At 55.5% G+C, this 20,038-nt stretch overlaps 4 protein-coding genes across 4 annotated transcripts; 1 reads left to right on the top strand and 3 right to left on the bottom strand.

Moving 5' to 3' along the window:
* Positions 1-267: 267 nt before the first annotated feature.
* CH63R_07730 (chitin synthase) lies at positions 268-5,992 on the bottom strand (the record flags this gene model as incomplete). Its single annotated transcript, XM_018302704.1, has 3 exons — positions 268-299; positions 362-5,628; positions 5,682-5,992. 3 exons carry the CDS (start codon positions 5,990-5,992, stop codon positions 268-270), a joined length of 5,610 nt encoding a protein of 1,869 aa, XP_018157482.1.
* A 5,652-nt stretch (positions 5,993-11,644) lies between these two features.
* CH63R_07729 (chitin synthase) lies at positions 11,645-17,106 on the top strand (the record flags this gene model as incomplete). Its single annotated transcript, XM_018302703.1, has 3 exons — positions 11,645-11,943; positions 11,998-15,681; positions 15,732-17,106. 3 exons carry the CDS (start codon positions 11,645-11,647, stop codon positions 17,104-17,106), a joined length of 5,358 nt encoding a protein of 1,785 aa, XP_018157481.1.
* A 382-nt stretch (positions 17,107-17,488) lies between these two features.
* CH63R_07728 (Mitochondrial pyruvate dehydrogenase kinase) lies at positions 17,489-18,805 on the bottom strand (the record flags this gene model as incomplete). Its single annotated transcript, XM_018302702.1, has 2 exons — positions 17,489-18,638; positions 18,741-18,805. The coding sequence occupies 2 exons, from the start codon at positions 18,803-18,805 to the stop codon at positions 17,489-17,491; spliced, it is 1,215 nt and encodes a 404-aa protein (XP_018157480.1).
* Positions 18,806-19,547: 742 nt separating this feature from the next.
* CH63R_07727 (uncharacterized protein) lies at positions 19,548-19,702 on the bottom strand (the record flags this gene model as incomplete). The annotated part of the gene is made up of 2 exons (XM_046898189.1): positions 19,548-19,603; positions 19,678-19,702. The coding sequence occupies 2 exons, from the start codon at positions 19,700-19,702 to the stop codon at positions 19,548-19,550; spliced, it is 81 nt and encodes a 26-aa protein (XP_046754145.1).
* Between the last annotated feature and the right edge of the window lie 336 nt (positions 19,703-20,038).

The raw sequence follows: 20,038 nt of genomic DNA, 5'->3' as shown, positions 1-20,038 counted from the left end.
ATGGTGAATGCTCAAACCCCTTCCATCTGCCATACCCTCCCAAGCACGAAACCCAGGAAACAATGTCTTTCTCTTTACCCATGGCTTTCATCCAAAATTAAGCTAGGTGGTTTCCACTGCATACACACCGGCGAAGTTAACATGCTCCCCTGACATTTGGAAAAAAAAAAACACCCCCATACGCGTGGACAAATGCCCTCTTTTTGCTGAACCCAATCGAGAATAAAATGATGCATTAAATTAGGTATAAACCACCAACCGCTGGTTTTACAATTGGCCAGACAGGAGTGCCTCCGTTGCTAAAGAACAAAGAAAACAAAGTCAGTCAAGAAACATAATCGCATAGACAAGGGAAACATACCGCTGTTGATGTACTGCCGCTTGGCATCGAGGGGAACACCGAAGCGACGTTCCAGCTCCTGCTTGATGCCCTTCTTCGTCACCGTCATCAGGTCGGCGGTCCGCAAAATCTCGCGGATTTCGGCAAGTAGCGCGTCGTCGCTGGGAAGGCCGACCATGTCCTCGGGGGAGAAGAACTGAGAGCCGCCAAATTGGCTGTTGCGGTTGCCGCCCATCTCCGAGGCAGCGAGGGACATGCGTGACGTGTTGCGTTGGTCGTAGCCCATTCCGGGGGCCCTTGGGGGCGCGTATCCGCCGGCGACAGAGCCCGGACGGCTGTGGTAGCCGTACTCAGAGACCGGGGCATGGCCCTTGGTCGCGTAGCTGTAACCGGAAACCTCGGAGCGAGCGTCCTCCTTGACGGTCTGAGCGTCCCAAAGCTCGGCCTGATACTCCTCCCACTTCTTCTTGGGGATGACGGAGGGGTCGAACTTGCCCTCGTCAGAAATGACAATCTTCTTACCTGCCTCACCAGCAATGACACGCGTGTTACCCCAGTTGAAGTCGTCCATGTGCCAGAAAGAGTACAGCGGCAGGGCGAAACTGAAGACAGGGATGGCCAGAATGTACAGAATCATCCAGCCAATCATTTCCCATTTGCGTCGAAGGATGAAAATGATGGCCTGCAGGCCGTAGATAGCAGCGAGCATAATAAAAGCCGTGACTGGCATAACGGATGGGTTCTGTGCGACCATGACGATGAGGTAGATGATGTAAGCGACAACAACAGGCTGGACAATCGTGGACAGCAAGTCGATAAACACGATGAAGCGCATAGAGAAGCAGCAGAAACCGCAGAGCTGGGACATGGGAATGAGCTCCATGAGGTTGTGAACGGTCGAGTTGATCCAGCGGCGTCTCTGCGAGAGGAAGACGGCCCAAGAGTCCGGTGCGATTGTCCAGGCGTGCGCCCTGTTGGTGTACTTAGTCTTGTACTTGTTGTGGTACTTGAGGAGCAGCGTCGTCAGATATCGATCCTCGCCCAAGTGGAGCAGGTTCTTCATGTGCAGGGTATCGACACGGATCGTCGAATAGGCCTCGACGACTTCGCGACTGACAAACAGAGGCTTTCCGCTCTCAGCAGCACGGATGCGGTACATGGAGAAACAACCGGGTAAACAGGTGACGCTGCCAAACAGACTCTCAAAGGCCTTGGTTAGGTTGTGGGAAATCCAGTACTCGTACACCTGAATCATCGTGATGAACGAGGCCTTGGCGTTGGTCAACGCCGTCTCGCCGCACACTGCAATGAGGCGGGTGTCGTTGAGGAACGCAGCCACCATACGAGTAGCGGAGTCAGGGGCTACGACTGTATCGGCATCAATCTGGAACATGAACTCGTAAAAGGTTGGGTTGACACCGATGATGTTGCGGATCTGGTGGTAGATTTCGAGCTCGAGAGGACTCATAGCCAGGTTGTAGTGAACGCGGTTGAGGAAGCGCATGATGACCATTTGGGAGTCACGCTTGCCACGGTTGCCGGGACGGGACACTTCGGACGGCTTGCCGATCTTGACAACGACCAGGAAGGGTACGATGTGGCCTTGTACTTCGTAGAGACCGGAGTACACCTTGCCCATGTTGTGTTGCTTTTGACCTTCACCGAGCGATTCGAAGCTTAGGGGCTCGGGATCGACGGTATCGGAAACACCGAGAATGTCAAGAACGATGCGAGGGGTCGGCTTGTCGTTGCCCTGTCCGATAATCATGCCGTCGCAGATGACAACGAGCAGCTTGCGCTTATCGTCGTAGTGCATTCTGGCGGCGGAGTCAATGGCACGGCGGAGAGACTCCTCGTCTTCCGTGTAGGCGGGGATCTGACACATGACGAACTTGTCGAGGTTCTCGGGCATGTTCTTGCCACCGAATTGCAGCGCGGCCAGGAACTTGAATCCTAGAATGACAAACAGAATGATAGATATGGCGAGAACCAAGTACTCGGCAAACTGGCAGCGAACCGAGTTACGCGTGTCGATGTCGCCGACGTAGAAGAGGTTGTCGAGACACGTCTTCATGCGCTGCTTCAAGGCGGCATCCATTGAGAGATTGTCCCATAGCTCCGTGATATCGGTACCCGATTTGCCCTGGAACAACGACTCCACCGCGCCATCCATGAACCGAGACAGAGACTGGTCGTCGGGAACCGACTCACCAGCCTTGGCCTGCATCTTATTACCGCCGGCCAAGTACTGTGTCATGTCATACACGCGGCCACTCAACATGACAATATTCTGCTGCTTGTTGGCGAGCGTCTTGACGTACTGAGGCGAGTAGCCGACGTTGCCCTTCTTGTACAAGTTCTTAAGCATGGTCATCTGCTCGTAGTACCAGTCCGGACGGCTGTCATTGGTGAAGTAGCGGAAGTCGTGGTACTTGAAGTTCAGGTCGATCGACGTAAGCTGTGCAGAGCCCGTGAGGTTGGTGTTGCGATAGTCTAGGGTGACATGGGGATCGACGGAGCCGTCCTTGCCTTGGCAAAGAGCGCTGACCTGGATAGGGAACAGAGAGCTGATGTCTTTGCCAGCGTAGTTCTTCAGCTGCTTGACCGTAACGTAGGGCGGGTAGTGTCGAGGAGCGTACGCGCCTAGGTCGATGACAACACCGCGAATTGAAACGTAGGCAGAGTTAGAGTCCTTGCCATCGTTGGAACTCAGTTCCTCTGCACTATAGACGTGTTGGGTGGGACAGATAACCTTGGGGAAGACGACAATGAAGAAGGCCGCGAACAGACAGAACAGCCAGATCAGCATGTTGATGGCCAGCTTCTCTCTCCACGCCACACGGATATCCTTGCGAGGCATGCGGCCCAGCTTGCGGATGAGAATGTCCGGAACGAACCAGGTCATAAGGAAGACCATGAAGACCCACCGCTTACGGCTAGGACTATCCTTGAACTCCTCGACCTCCTCCAGGCTCTTCTCGTTTCCGCGCTCTGCCATCTGCTCTCTGGTGTCAAGGTTCTTGAACATGTCGCCACCGCCAAACGCCGACACGCCGGCTTCTGAGCGAGCGTCAGACCCATCGGGGCCAAAGTAGCCGTTCTTGCCCTTCTCGCCGTATACAAGGGGAGTGTTGCCGGCAGAAAGCAGGCGCTCCTTGGAGGCGGCGAACGGGGTATCCTGAGGGGTAAGGCCATCACCGGCATCAGACGGCAGGTTGTAGCGTCCGGTGGCAGACGCACTGTCGGACAGCTGGGCGATCTCCATCCAGCAACGCTCACTGAGGAAGACACCAGTAGAGCCGATTCTGACCTCATTACTGGACCAGTGTTTGTCCTCGACAACGAGCTCGACGCGCTCCCGCTCCGTGCCGACGAGGATGGTGTCCGAGTCGGCGAGACCAAGGAACTCACCAAAGGGCAGGAAAAGACTAAAGTCGGCCGAACGTAGGCGCTGGCTGATCTCAGCAATGCCAAAGGTCTGCACCTGGGTGCGGACGCACTTGCTGTCGAACTGGTTGGCGATACGTCTGTCGTTGGGCTTCAAGCAAAAGACAAAGTATGAGTTGGTGCTCGGGTCGGCGACGGACTTAGTGACGTTGTCCAGGGACGCGAGGAACTGGCCGGACGCGCCCTGCTCGGACGCCTGCAGCTTGGAGCCGCTGCCGGACTGCGAATTGCCCTCACTGAGCCGGTCGAGCTCGTCCTGAGCGGCCTCGTCCTGCTGCTGCTGATACTGCTGGATCCTGCGCTGATTGCGGGCGGTCCTGGTGGTCTTGCGAGACATCACACTGGGCGCCCTCGTAGGCTTGGAGCTGATGGTAGCCTGCATGACAGTCGACCGCTCCTTCGGGTGCGTGACAGTCCTCAGGGCTTCCTGACCAAAGAGCCTGGCTACGAACTCACTCTTGGTGGAGTTGATCATGTTGAGCAGGTCACCAGAGATGACCTCGCCGTTCTCCTCGATGATATCCTTGACGGGGTAGTCGACCTCACCAGCAAAGTGCTTGACAGTGAACAAGGCTGCAGTGTTCTCGGTGTAGAAGTTGCTTCCCGGGAGCCTGGTGTTGGCCGAGCCGGGGGTGATGGCCGGGTTCTTCCCCTCGAACCGCTTGCGGAGACTCTCGAGGAACTGCAGGTCGCTGCGGTTTCTCCTGGTCTGATCGTCCAGGATGCTGAGCAGGCCATTTCCGGGCTTGAGGAGACCACGGACAGCGTCCGAGTTGTCAAAGTAGCTTGTGGCCGCGACGCTGACCTCTTCATTCTCCAACATGTCTGCTTTGCGGTCGAAAAAGTTCTGCAGAGTCAGATTGTACAGAGCCTCGCAGGCGGCGTTGTTGAGCAGCTGGTCGAGCGCCGAGTGGGTGGCGGCCTGCTGAGCGAATCCGGGGAAGTCGATGATGGAGATGGTATTGGCCACGCTCTCTTCCGGGGCGCATAGTCTCTGGTTGATGGACTCCACGATGTAAGCAACCAAGAGTGAGTAGAGTGTGCGGGCGAGCTCGTTGGCATGCGAGCGGGCGCCGTTGGGGTCCAGCATGACGGTGACTCTCTCCTTGTGGATCATCTTGGTCTTGTAAGACAAAGTGGTCTGCAGGTCCTGGGTGCCGACACCCAGGAAAGCAGCAACGATGCCGAGAACGTCCTTGTTTTTCACAGCCGTCACGGTCTGGCCGCCCTCATGAGAGAAACCGCCGCTGTCGTCGCCGGTGGCTTGGGTATCGGACGTGGTCTCGAACTCGAGCTGGCCGATGTGTAGGATGCTGGCAAGAACCTGGCAGATCTCGGCAATCTCGCTACGGGGGAACTCCAGCTTCTTGAGGGCGTTCTTGAAGACCTGAAAGCCCTCGGCATCGTTGATGCCGACCTTGAGTTGGGTGGGATGACCCAGGTATTTCCATCTCTTCTGCGCAACACCCGCCGGCGTCTCGAAGCCAAGATGGGACTTTTCCGCCGCGCTGGTGCCGGCCATCAAGTAGTACAAAATGTGGAAGTTGCGTTCTCCCGTCGGGATATCCGTGATACGGCTCCGCTCGAGTCTGTGGTCGAGGAGCTTGGCACCAATGAGAACGGGGTTGGTGGTAGTGGCCGTGTCATATTGCAGCTCATAAAACAGTCCTGCCTTGGAGGCTGTGGGAGTAGTAGCGGTCTTTGTCGTGGTCAAGGTGTCGAAGACGTAGGCAGCCAAAGAAACCTTGGTGGAGAGAGGAGTGGACGACTTGCCGAGGAACGCGGTCAAGAGGTGGGATCGGATTGTTGACTTTCCTGAGCCGGATTCGCCCCTATTCAAGCTGTTAGCCCTTGCGCATCCGACGTCGACTCGAGTCCCGGGGGGGTTACGTACAAAAAAACGACGGCCTGGTTTTCAGATCTGTGTCCCAATCTGATCCAGGCCCGGTCCGCGATATCTTCAGCGCCGCCCATGGCGCTCCCCTCCTTGCCGCCATCAGGTCCCTTGGCGGACGATGTATATGTGTTGAGAGATATAAGGGCGTGAGACGAAAGGCGGGCGGTTGGCAGCGACACATGGAAACGACTGGCCAAGTGTGCCGTCAACTGCGTGTCCGATTGTGAATGTGCAGGCAACGAGGGTAGGGAAGGTTGAGTATGGGCGCCCCCGCTGTTCCCACCGATGGGTGGCAGGTTCATCGCCATGTTTGTTGGGCACGACGCCGCCGACTCTCGGATGATAAGCTCCAGATACGCCTTGGGTATTTGATCAATGGCGGGGCTACGAGTCGAGCGAGAAGGCTTGAGTCGAAGATGAAGTGGTCAAGATTGGCCGGGGAGAAGTACTCTGTCCGGAAGCGCGAAAGTCCAGAACTCGAATTAGTCGTCGTATCGTTGGGGAGGCAAGCAGGGAGACGTTGTCGAAACCCCAAACGAAAGAAGATGTACAAATTGCTATACAAGAAAAAGAGCGTGTAGAGGGAAAGCGAGGAAAGGGAGGTGAGAATAGTATGAATAGTATGTGGGATAGCGATAGGAACGGCGAGGCTGAAGACGAGGAAAAGCTCGAGGCATGAAATGAACGAAGTGATTGCTCTCGAAGGTCAAGTCAGTTCCGGCTTCTCACACTTTGCTCCTCTTTCTCTCACTCTTCGGCTCTGTGGTAAGGGAGACGGAGAGGGTGTGACGGGGGTTGGTGCAATGGTGGGTAACGGCAATGAGCGAAGGGAGTGGTAACCGGGCAGGAAAGGGGAATTGTTTTCTTCAGGCGCAGCTCGCAGCGTTTTTAGTCCGGCGGGCCAAACGAGCACAAGACGCACTATTACTCGTCCATACCTATACGAACTCTGTGCCACCAGCTCCATTCACATTTCACACACTGTGGACTAATGCCTCTCGACCTGACTGACTGCCTGCCCCCCTTCTTCTGCAGACTGCTGGACGCCTGGAGTCTCCGACGGGTTGTCGGCTCTCTGCAGCAGGGTGGGCGGGTGGATTGCTTTCCCTCGCGCTGTCTTGCAATGGTGACTATCAACAATCAACACCTACCTACCTTGGTCCCTAGGTATGCGTACACTATCAACCTACTGCCCAAGTCCAGGCCTCGGGCCCCGGCTTCGCGCGTCGAGGAAGTCGAAATGACACATCCATGCTTGAATTCCTTCTCGATTTTTCTCCCCTTCCTGATCTCGCTTCACATGGGCTAGTCACATCACACTGTGTCCCCTGTCGTGTTCCAAAATTTCCCTCCGACATCCTCAATCTCAGTATTTGCCCCTCTGGTCTTCACGGTTTTCTGCGGAGTTCTCAAGCCTGTCGATATCAATCAAGTTTGCAATGATGACCGTGCCGTCCGAACAACCCAGCAGAACTTTTCAGTGCGTTATTAGCAACTTGCAACCCCCCTAACTGTATTAATCGCCCACTGCCCCCTAACAACACAATGTACTAGCCGCTCATTGTAGGAAAGAACGTTTTTAAGGGCTCGGGAAAGCGCCCTGATCACCATTCCAGTGTAAAGATGAGATTGATCAAATAACCGAACATGGTCTCCACATGCTCCCCTGAGCCCTTTAGACGCGACTTGGCGACTTAGCTATGACAGCATCAAGTGACATCGGATCCAGGAGTGGTGCCGATGGCCTTCCTGAGAATGCTTTATAGCCCTGGCTGTGGCATGTCCAGCATGAAGAACGCACGACATTCTCGGTTTTCTTATGTTGGTTCCGTGCCTGTTTGACGAAACAATCGTTCGAGGTGGTGCGCTCCGATGATGGTCTGTTCAACAATCACTAACCTAAACCTTGCTTGCGGCTGTTGGCGGACGGTTTCGGGGGGAGGTGGCGTCCCAACATTGTGCCCCTCTGGCTACCTAGGAAAACCGCCGAGTATCGGCAGCAACGCACAGCACAATGGTACAAGCGGTGCTGGATGGTCGCCGATCTCTCGCACCACAGGTTGACACGGTACCCACGGCCGCCGTTTGCCCCCGCTGTCCAGGTCCTCGAGGGCGCCGAATCAACGACCGGAGATTAGGACGTGGCGCTGATGGGCGGTTTCCAGCGCGCCTCCAGACTCTCGTCCCGATAGATGCAGCAAGCAGACGGCGGGTTTTGGGTGTGCCAAGCGTCCATGTCAGTCAGTGGAAGCGTTGGGTTATGCCGTCAAAGAAGCAATACAAGGGCAAATGAGCACATAGAAGTGAAAACGCCGAGAAGACCGAAGCCGTTCTAGGACGCGGTACCTGAAGATCGCTGTACTCGGATCCCATGTTCGCAGTCATGGCTCGAGGTCAAGGGAGAGGACTCGACGTTGCGTCAAGCACGATGATTGATGATTGTGGGTGAAGGATCGGTCTGGCGCATCTCAGGGGAAATGCGGAAACCAATGATGGTCAGGTAACCTCGGTGAACCGGTGCGTTGAGGAATGCTGGGTGTAATTATGTCACATCCCTTTTCTGGGACATGGAGGATGGGAGATGCTGTGTTCGAGATAGGCACTCGGTGCGGGTGCGACTTGGGCAGGGTTCGCTGCGTTTGTCCCGGAGTCTTTGGGCATAGCCTCATCTGCCTGTAGGTGTTCGATGCTGGTTTTAGGTTTTTGGGCCGTGGGCATGATGCGCGACTGATGAGGCCAGATGGCGGGGATTGTGCTGTACGGTTCGTCCTTGGTGTTTGGATGGCAGACGGTCCAAGCCGCAGACATCCCTAATGCTTGCGCGCGGCAGGCGTGGAGAAGGGGAACGGACGGACTGATTGCCTTGAATTATCGTCGTCACAACTAGAGACGAAAGGCGTGGTGGATGGTAAGTATTTGAAGAACAGTGCGAGGAATGCGGAGAACCGTGTAACCCCTGTGCACAGTGCTGCGGTATCCCCCGTAATGCGGCGTGTGCGAAGGCCGACGTGCTTTTCAATCGCGGGCTGGGGGCAGGTACTCCGCATCCTGAGCGAGGGAAGTCGAAGGAAAATAAAGGTACGTACATCCGTACAGTTGAAGAAAATTGGATAATAGGGGTGGTGTGGGGTCAATTGATTGGATCTGGACACAGCCGGGCCAGTTTCCCCTCGGCCGCTAAAATGTCCTAAAAAAGACTTGGACAGCCCTGCTCAGTGATCAATGCCGCACATGATGATGGAGCTTTACGCTTTACGATGCAGGGTGGACTTCCCGTTTGTACTAATACGACGGCTAAAGCTCCAGAGCCCATACATCATAGGAGGCATCGAATCGAGCTCGACAACGAAGCCTCCATGGGCCCCAAAGCCCCATAAATCAAGCTAAAGCGTGCACCCCGTTCGGCGGGAACGAAGGAAAAAACTTGACTTTCGAATGAGCGAAAAATCAAAATCATCAACTAACACGCTGCACAGCCTCCTCTCGCCAGCTCATGTCAGCTCCCCTCCTACTTACCAACCACGCTCTCCATCCAGCCAAGCCCATTCCGACCCTCCAACCAATCGTCTCCGTGGCTATAATTGTGCTGTCAGCATCCAGCAGAAACCGGAGACTCAGGGTCGCAGGCCTGGCGGCGGCGTGGTCGTCGCGGCTCCGCATCAGACGGCCTAGTCAACGGCAATTGCAATTGGCAGCCAGCCATCCAATCTATTAACCAAAAAAAAGAAAACACAGCAACAGCAACAATAACAACAAAGGGCCCCCGGTCAATACGAACAACACCTGACCGCATACGGTCCCAGCCTTCATGAGTCCATGAGGCCTTACGACTTGCTGCAGGTCTGCTGCACCAGCCACTTATCCACCTCGGATTGCAGTCATGATCATCCGTTTGCGATGTTGTGCCTCGAATGGCTATGCAACGTGTTGGTGCTTGTGTGTAGAGCGGTAGCATGCAGACTTGTTGTCCATGGCCCGACATGCGATCGACATAGATTGCCGTTCAAGTGAAATAGGCTGGCTGCGAGCACGCACACGGACAATGCCGAGTCCTATCAGCCATTTGGGCCGCCGAGTCAAAAAAGGCTCTGGGGGACGAGACATTTAGCCAGTGCCCAGTGAACAGCATCACCATGAAGCCCAGATCGATTCAATTGCTGCTTTGCCGGGTCACGGCAGGCTTGATTCACCTCATCGCACAACCTGTCGCTCTCAGCAATGAGTAGCAGCCGTGTAGCTACTTCACCACTGCAGCAGCCGTAAGTCGTGCTCTACTCCGTACCTCTCATGTGCTTCCAGCCGTTTGATCGGATGGGTGGGGCGACTCTTTCGCCCCCCTCCACCACTGTGCCCGGGGCTCGTATTTGTTCCAAGAAAAGGACCGCCCGCGGCCGGATCTACAGTCTTCCCAGTCTAGCCGGGAATTCAGTGTCGCCACTACGCCCACCACAACAAATGTGCGGACTGACAACTGTGGACTCGTGGAGATGGCTCTTGGGGGCCACTGGCTGCTTACCACCCCAGCTGGGTCTCACTGGGTTGGGTTGGAACATGACTCCACATCGTTTCTCCTAAACTTTTATGTTCCATACTCTGTGCTGTAAAGTGTGAAATCCTGGTTTAGCCTGAGTTGTATGGTGCACTCGCAGCCATGCCATGCTCAAATGGACACATCGAGTCAACCTGTCATGCGACAGCGCCATGGGAAGATAAGCCGGCATCATAAGAATAGGTAGAGCAAAGGATGCTGGACTATCAACCTTCAGAGGCTAATGCTGTCTGAGGAAGACTTGTGAAGGGCTGGGGATAGGGTAAGATTCGCCCCTTGCACAGTGCGAACCGACTATCCTAGCGGTGTTGCTATTCTAGTGCAAGGTACATGCTCCTTGAGTTTAGGGACTCGAACTTGGCGGCAAAACCGCCAGGGTCCCCCTTTCTTCGTCGCAAGATTGAACCGGGGCCTCTGGACTGAGACTATGCACCTATGGTCCATCTCGCCCGCCTCCAACCAGGGGCCAAGGTAGCCAAAGGAAGCGAAGATGAGAGAAAAAAAGAAAGGGAGGTAACGGGAAGGCGGAAAAAAGGACTACATGCTCACCCAGCTACAACAGCACCGCGGCAATGGTAGAGTAGGTGGTCTCTCGGCTCGCCCCCCTTCCCCGATGACAGGTACTAAGGCCAAGTATATTCTCTTACTGTGTTCGTGAGAGTGGTACCGGGAAGCCAACCCGTTGAGCAATGAGCAATAAGGAGTCGGCGAAGGGCATGTCTCCCATCATCCATCCTTACGAGACCCACGCTCCAGCGCCCTAACCTTACCATGCCTCTCCTCGCCTTAGCCGTCGTCTGCGCCTGTGCCTAAGCTACTTTGCTCGTTTAGCGGATGCCCGAGTGAGAAAATGGGTGGGAGACACAGAGAGAGAGATCCTTCCCCTCCGCCGCCACCGCTGTTGCTTTCCCTTTACCACTTTCTTCCATCCTCACCTCGAACTCGACGAGTGTTCGAGAGAACCTTCAGCTCTGTCACCTCTTTACTATACACCCGCCTCACTCGCTTTGGTGGTCTAGTTCCTGATCGCTAATTTCTTATTTCTCCTCCTTTCCTCTTGGTCTTTTTTTGTGTGTGCCCAGTAATCCCGTGCTTTGCCTCTTGCAAAGGGGAAAACCGTAAAGAAAGGGAGAGAAACCAGCTGCAGCCTCACTCGCACACCCTTCCGCGTTGCTCAGCGACAAATCTTTGGCATAACGCCTTTCTGCCTACATTTCCTACCCGGACCTTAATCGCACCCTCATCGAGTCACTCGCTTCATCCCGCATCGACGAGTATTCATTCGCTTTCAAGACCTCGGCATTTGCTTACATCGCCGCCGGCTTTTTGCTTGACGAAGCAAACGACCTCGAACAGCGTTTCGTCTCGTCCCTCGACGTGGTTATCCACGCCGGGCATCACCACCATCACCATGGCGAACGGTCGAATGTCCATGTACTCGGTGGCCTCCGAGGGCCTTGGAGGTCCTCGTGCTGGACAGCAACCCTCCCAGTTCTCCACTACGACCCTCCTCAACGCCATACACAACATATACTTGTCGTCTCAGCCTTTTCAATTGGACGCCGGCACGAGCCTTGTCGTCAACACATGGCTGACTGCATCCCAGACCGGCCTCGATGGAAGATCCGGAGGCACCATAGATCCCGCACTCGGCGCGAGAGCATGGGAACATGCCCGTCGTCGTGCTGAAGACGGATGTATTGTCCTTGGGTACGAACACCAGGCTCCGCCATGTTGATGATGGTTGCTAACACCACTTCACAGCTCTCTTCACCCGTCGAGTCCTTCACTCCTGACGCCATTCCTCTCGTCACTTCCGCTCTCCATCCCGTCATCTGTTTACAAGTCGTTGGAAGCCATCCAACCCTTCCTGAGATGTTCCACACCCTTCAACCCCTCCGCCACCCGTCAGTCTGCTCTTGGCGTCACCCTCACCCTGAACCTGGCCGGCAACCTCAATGGAGCTGCCATTGCCTTGTCTCAAGGTGGCATCGACACCGCCAAAGGTCTCTTGAATATCCCTGCTGAGTCGGGCTACCGTGCCTTTGACGTCTTCTACTACCTCCTGACATCGGCGTCGACCCCTGCCGAGAGAGAGTTCCTCGGCCTCAAGTCTGCCTCCAGCTACGCTTTGCTTGCGAAGTCTGGCACGTACGACCCGCCATCTTACCTCCCTACAGCCGACGATGCCGCTGCAGCCGACGACTTCCGATCCGCCCTTAAGGACATCGGCATCAAAGGATCTGCCCACCGCAACCTCATCTCTACCCTTGCCGGCTTGTTGAAGCTCGGCGACACGCTCGACTACAACCTGGATGAGGACGTTTTCGATGAGATTTGCGAAGACGTCAGCGGCCTGCTCGGAATGGACCCCGAGACTCTTGCGACCCAGTGCACGACCGAGGACCGGGCTACTTTGGTCGGCGGTCTGTACGAGGCTTTGGTAGATTGGGTAATTTCCAAGGCCAACGACGCTATCTCTGCCCAGATGGCCCGCATTAGAGATGGTACGGAGTCGGTCGCTGGCGGAGGTGCTCGCACCCCTACTTCGAACGGCGACGGCGACACCGTTTGCATCACTGTCCTGGACGTGCCCGACCCAACCCTGGGTAAGGCACTGGCCATGCGGGGCGTGTTTGACGACACCCTGGGCATTAACTCGGAGATGATTGCTGACGGCGTTGAGGTTTCCTCCGCCGGGAGCACCGTCATACGGGAGATGCAGACTGCCATTGAGGAAGTTGGCCCCGAGCTCGGTGTCATGACTGGTGCTGCTGGCAAGGACCGCCAGCACGCGCTCGAAAAGCGGGAGGAGGTTCTCGAGAAGATCGGCCACTCCGCAGATGAAGATGCTTTCCTCAAAAAACTGATCTTTCCGGCCGCTGGCCAAGGCATCAACCTGGGACTGGCTGGCCGTCTTGACATCTCATCTCTGCTGAGCTCTAGCCGCGTGTGGTACCATCTCTCCATCCACCCTACTGACGACTCGCCGGCTAGCTTGGCGGCTCTTCCATCCATCAACTCAGCTTGGTCTGCTGGCACTGTGTCTCGTCAGCTCCGTTCGTGGCGGCTGCCCGAATGGGCCAACAGACGCAACAAGAACCTTGATTTCACCGCCGACTTTGACATTGATGAATTCGTCCAACGATATTTTGTCCTTGGTTGCAAGGATGGTCGTGAAGGCATCGAGACATGGATTCTCGAGCGCGGCTGGACCAACGGAGAGGTTGTGGTTGGCAAGGAACGCGTCTGGGTGCGTGAGAGCGCCTGGTGGGAGGCCGAAAGCATGCTTGACATGAAGCCAATGGACAACAACCTCCCCGGTATGGGCAATGTCCTGGCCGTTAACAATCTCGAGTCCGGCTACTCAGCCAACGGCAGTGGCTACTTCCCGACGCCCATGCTGGACACGACCCCCAACGGCAGTCGCGACCACCTCATCGCCCACCAACGCAACTTCAGCCAAGGCAACCTCTCGCAACACACGCTCGCTCCGAACGCGGCGATGCGCGCTCCGTCTATCGCTCCATCGGGCATGCGCAATGTTCAGACTGGAGACTACGGTCTCGGCACTAAGGGTGACACCTACAAGGGCCAAGTCTTCTACAACAATGAGGGCGAGTTCGTCGGCCAGATGGACCCCGAGATCGCCGACGGCAAGCACGTGGAGGAAAAGACAATGGACAAGGATCGTCGCATCTGGGTCGCCATCGTCTGGTTTTGGACCTTTTGGATTCCGTCCCCGCTGCTCAGCTTCATCGGTCGCATGAAGCGGCCCGATGTGCGCATGGCTTGGCGTGAGAAACTTACTCTCGTCTGGTTCATCGTTCTCATGAATGCCGCGATTGTTTTCTGGATTATCTTTTTTGGCAGGCTCCTGTGTCCCAACTTTGACAAGGCTTGGGACGCCGAGGAAGTTGGCTACCACACCGGTGAGACCGATTACTACGTCAGCTTCCGCGGCGGTGTGTACGACGTGTCCAAGTTCTGGAAGACGCAGCACTCCGACACCGCCATTGAGACGACCAAGGAAAACATGATCCAGTTTGCTGGACTGAACATGGATGATTACTTCCCGCCCCCCCTGCCTCTGGTCTGCCCGGGTCTCGGCATTGCCACAACTACCACGCTCCAATACAACAACACTCCAGAGTTCACGATCGGTATTCACAAGTCCGGCTGGTTGGCAGACGACCGTACCAGTGCCCTGGGTGCCACTGACTGGTACAGCAAGAAGCTGCTGCCCCGCATGAAGGAGTTCTACAAGGGAGACCTCGTCTGGGACAAGGGCGATATCAAGTCCGATGGCCAAGACAATGGTCATATGTGGGTGATTTACGAAGGCGGCGTGTACGACCTGACCAACTACTTCAAAACACTGGATGTCTTTAGGCGTACCGACTCGGTCACATTCCTCAACTCGAAGATCGTGAGCGCCATCGAGAACAACCCTGGCGAAGATGTTACCAACAACTGGAATGACATCATCAAGAGCGCAGCCAGCAACTCGACCGAAAACGCGTCTGTCCAAAACAGTTTGAACTGTATCAAAAACCTATTCTACGTCGGCATTCCGGACTTCCGTTACTCTGCTAGGTGTCAGACCAACAACTACATCATGTTGGCAATGACCATCATTCTCTGTGCCGTCATTCTCACAAAGTTCCTGGCCGCTTTGCAGTTCGGCTCGAAACGTCGCCCTGCACCTCAGGATAAGTTCGTTATCTGCCAGGTGCCGGCGTACACGGAAGGCGAAGACTCGTTGCGGAATGCACTTGATTCACTCACTGCGCTGCAATACGACAACAAGCGGAAGCTCATCTGTGTCATTTGCGACGGCATCATTGTCGGTGCCGGCAACGACCGCCCTACGCCTAAGATTGTGTTGGACATCCTCGGCGTCGACCCCAAGGTTGACCCTCCGGCGTTGCCCTTCAAGTCCGTCGGCACAGGCAGCGAGCAGCTGAACTACGGTAAGGTCTACTCTGGACTGTACGAGTTTGAGGGCAACGTCGTCCCTTACCTCGTTGTCGTCAAGTGCGGAAAGGAATCAGAACAGACCAAGTCCAAACCCGGTAACAGAGGCAAGCGTGACTCACAGATTCTTCTGATGAGCTTCCTCAACCGGGTTCACCACCGATCTCCAATGAGCCCGCTCGAACTAGAAATGTTCCACCAGATCAACAACATTATCGGCGTGGACCCCGAGCTGTACGAATATCTGATGATGGTTGACGCCGACACATGTGTTCGAGAAGATTCGCTCAACAGACTAGTTTCTGCATGCGCCAACGATGCCAAGATTGCCGGTATCTGCGGTGAGACCGGTCTGCAGAACGACGACAAGTCCTGGTGGACCATGATCCAGGTTTACGAGTACTTCATTTCTCACAACTTGGCCAAAGCTTTCGAGTCTCTCTTCGGCAGCGTTACCTGTTTGCCCGGATGGTAGGCATGCCTCAATGAACACTACGCCGCCAGCTCGCTAACCTGTTTAGTTTTACCATGTACCGCCTGCGAACCGTCGACAAGGGCAAACCGCTCATCATCGCCGACAGCGTCATCCGTGAATACTCTGTTTGCGACGTCGACACCCTCCACAAGAAGAACCTGCTCTCTCTCGGCGAGGATCGTTACCTGACCACCCTGATGACCAAGAATTTCCCGTCCATGAAATACAAGTTCATCGCAGACGCCTACTGCCAAACCGCAGCACCCGAGTCCTGGAGCGTTTTGCTGTCTCAGCGTCGTCGCTGGATCAACTCGACAATCCACAACTTGTTTGAGCTGATGAAGCTTAAGGAGATGTGTGGTTTCTGCTGCTTTAGTATGCGTTTCATCGTCTTTGTCGACCTGTTCGGAACCATCATCCTCCCCGCTACCACTATCTATCTGGGTTACATGATCTACCTTGCCGCCAGTGGTACTGGTCAATTTCCCATCATTTCTATCATCATGCTTGCGGCTGTGTACGGTCTCCAGGCCCTCATCTTCATCCTCAAGAGACAGTGGCAGCACATTGGATGGATGATCATCTACATCATTGCGTTCCCCATCTACTCGTTTGCCCTTCCCATCTACTCTTTCTGGAACCAGGACAACTTTTCGTGGGGTAATACGCGTATCGTCATCGGAGAGAAGGGTAACAAGCAGCTCGTTGCTGTCGACGACGAGGGTTTCGACCCCAGGAGCATTCCTCTGCAGCGCTGGGACGATTATGCCATGGCCAACAACCTCCCTGGCCGCCGCGGCGGTTACATGGAGAAGACCGATATGGGCTACGACGACCAGTACGAGATGGACGAGATCCGCTCTGTTTACTCTTCTGTCCGCCAAGGTTCCGTTCTCACCGGCATGAACCGCAACAACAACAACGCCTACATGCCGCCCCAGTCCCCTGCGCCGTTCGGCAACATGGCAAGGGCATCCGGTGCCACCAGCCCGTACCACCACGACCAGGCCATGGCCAACAGGCAGTCGATGGCGTCCCTGGGCACCCACGACATCAACCGCGGCCAAACTCCCTTCCAGGACTTCCCCAGCAGCCGCCCGAGCGTGACCAATCTCAGGGGCCAGGCCAATCTCTCCCCTGCCTTTGGTGCCAACCGATCTCAGTCGGCTCTCGGCCTGAACCGGCCCCACGGTGCCGCCCAATCGACGTCCTCGTTTGACTTTCAACGCGGGAATATGCAGGGTCCCGACGATGGTATGATCATCGAGGCTATCCAGGGAGTTCTGCGCGAGGTCGACCTCGACACGGTGACGAAGAAGCAGGTGCGCGCTCTGGTTGAGCAGAGACTGCAGACAGGGCTCGTCGGCGAGAGGAGGACTTTTATGGACCGTCAAATCGACAACGAGCTGGCGAACATGTGAAGAAGAAACTATGCATTTGGTAATCGTACATAAGAGGCCATCTTTCTATCGTACAATTAGGATTTGCAAAGGAGGCTAGTCGAAAAGAACAATCACTGGGGCGTTGCGATCGGTCCAAGAGACGAATTTACTAGGGCATCTTTAGTCGGATTTGATATTTTCTCGCCGTCTGTTTGATTTACATCATTTGCTGATTGGGAGGGGCATATGCATTTCTGGCAGCACATCGACCGTGGGACCTGTTTCCACTTCATAATATATCTCGTAGTAGTTCACTTAATACACATGAGACACTGAATAACGAATGAAAACTCTTGTGGATTTTACGATCAAAGTGCGTGTTTCTGTTTGATTTTAAAACGGATTACCTGCCTAGCACGTATCACGTGGTCCTACGCTCTTGTATTTTGCCAACACCGTTAAGTCGAAGGTAGACATCAGTGCCCCAGCCATGCAAACTCTGAACGGCAATGCCACCGCCAAAATACTCAGCATACGCGCGGCTGAGTGGCAGACCATACCCAAGCCCCGCAATCGAGCTCCCCCCTGCACTCGCACTGGATATCATGTTTAGGCCATTATCAGACCCCGGAAAGTCGTCCTCGGAAAACGTGGTGAAGGAATAGGACCAGATGTTGGGCAACACCTCGGGAGCGATGCCGCCTCCGCGGTCTCGGATCCGGATTGTCACTCCCGGTACGTTGTCGTCGAGGGGTTTAATGGCGTCGCTCCTAAACTCACCCCTAGTTTCCTTGGGCACCTCGATCTTCAGGGTATGGTTCGACCTCGGTGGCTCCGGTGCGATCGTGACCACGATGGGTTCCTTGTTGTCTCTGTGTTCCACGGTCGCCCTGAAGGCGTTCTTCAGAAGTTCGGTGACGATATACTCAAGGTGCATCGGTATGAAGGCAAAAGTCGTATCGGGCTCGCCATCAATGTACAGCTGCGGTCGCACGCCGTACCGCAACTCGCAGATATCCGCGACAAAGCCGGCACAGGACTCGATTATGTGAGCGGGACGCAGGGCCGTGTCGATGACGCCGATGTAGCTAGGGTGCTCGGGGCAGGGCGTCGGGCTTGCACCCGGGTCGAAGTGTGGCTGGGAGCTATAATGAAGAGCGATATGCTGCTCGGCGACAAGGCGTGTGCCGATACGAGCGCGCAGGTGCTCGTCGAGAAAGCGGGTGACCTCTTGTGGGGAGATATAGCGGCGGCATTCGAGGAAACCGCGGGCAAGGATAGGTATGGTGTCGGTGTGGGTAGCGACCAGCTCGGCGAGAACCTCGGTGAAACGGATCTCATCGTCGAGGGTGCGGACGGCGCTGTCGCCGCCCTTGGTCCACCAGGGGAGAAGGGTCGACAGGGAGTGGACATAGTTGTTATAGATGCGGCTGATGTTTGGATTGGAGACAACAATGTAAGGGAGGTTACGGAGGGCCTGGATGCGGTGGGCGAGGCGGATGGGGAGCAAAGAAAGGGTAAAGTTGGCCGAGGAGAGGAGAGACTTTTCGCTTAGAGGAGGGCGGCCGTGCCTGGCAATGTTAGAGACATGGTTATGTTTGAGGGCCCCGAACCTCTTACTTGACCAGGTCAGCAAGGCTTAGGGGGTGTTGTGTCTTGCTGGCTAGCTGAACGATCTCGTGGTCGTCGACACGCGATAGGTGTTGGGACGAGCCGCCATGGCCTTGACGGCGGGCATGTCTAGTGGATGAAAGCAGGCGTGAAGGTGAGGGAGTGTTGGCTTGAATGAGTATTCGCTTGGTCCACAGAGGCCTCAATGGTCTTGCGATTAGTATCATGGCGGCATTGTAGGTGCTGTGAATGGAGGTTGTCACAGCAAGGGGGGATCTGTTGGGATGTTTCTCAGGTGTAAACGAAGTGAGGATGAGATCATACGCTTTGGGGTTCGCTTGACTCGGATCTTTAGCGCGGGTGGTGCTCCGTGCTCTTGGGGAGAACGAAGGAGGGGTTATCCGCGGCCCACGGTGGCTGAGGTGCTCTACAACCCCTGTAGCCCCGCGCCGAGTCGTCGTGAGACATAGGCGGCGGGGGCCGACCCCAAGCGGAAGGCGGCTTGCATCGCTAATGGTAAGGACGTTGGCAGCAGGTTGAGGCCATTCTTCTCCCGTGCATGTCAAGATGGTTGTTGCATGCACACAGTGCACTGGCGTAGGATCGAAGCATCATATCATTAGGAATCTTATAAGTCTAAGGAACCTAGGCACGCAGCGGATCAAGTACAGGTCCCCAGCCACTTTGCTCGCAAGCACATGCTGTGATCTTCTATTGCGTCTTTACCTCCTGGTCCTTCTCGACGTGCTTGACGTGCTCGTGGTTCTCGAGAGTCGAGATCTGGTCCTCGGGGAACTCGACACTGAGAGTGTGTCAGCTGGTATGATGGCACAGTCCGGGGAGAGCGTGTACTTACGAGAAGCCCTTGATCAGGCTGTACTCATGGCCAATCTTTCCGCCCTGGTCGGTGGCATGCTTCTTAGCGCTGCGATCGTATCAGTCTTGATGATTTGTGTCGTCGCTGTCTGTCAAGTTTGACGGCTGGAGAAGCCGACTTACGCCTGGACTTGCTCAGCGGAGGCATCCTCCTTGCAGGTGACCTAGAGAATTGGCGTTAGCTGAGTGGCCACTTCCACTTGGAAAAAGCTTCCAGATGAACGGGACAGCACTTGCAATATAGGTAGGCATTGTGGCTGTGTGGTTGCTGGTTTGGGCAGAGTGTTGGAAGTTGTAGTTGGTTGTGGTTGCGGAAGAGTGAGGTCGTTGTAGTAGTAGGAGGGTGGGCAGAAGTAGCGGAGAAGATGGCCGGCAGACTCTCTTTATACTTGACCCGGCTGGTCTCATGTGCCCGGTATGTAGAGGCAAACACTCACGCAAGGCAGACAAGACCAGTGGCAGACAGGCAGGCGGGATGGGGGTG

Source organism: Colletotrichum higginsianum, chromosome 5 (genome assembly GCF_001672515.1).
Source record: "Colletotrichum higginsianum IMI 349063 chromosome 5, whole genome shotgun sequence".
NCBI lineage: Eukaryota > Fungi > Ascomycota > Sordariomycetes > Glomerellales > Glomerellaceae > Colletotrichum > Colletotrichum higginsianum.
The sequence above is the reverse complement of the archived record's forward strand: the minus strand, read 5'-3'. Positions and strand labels throughout refer to the sequence as shown.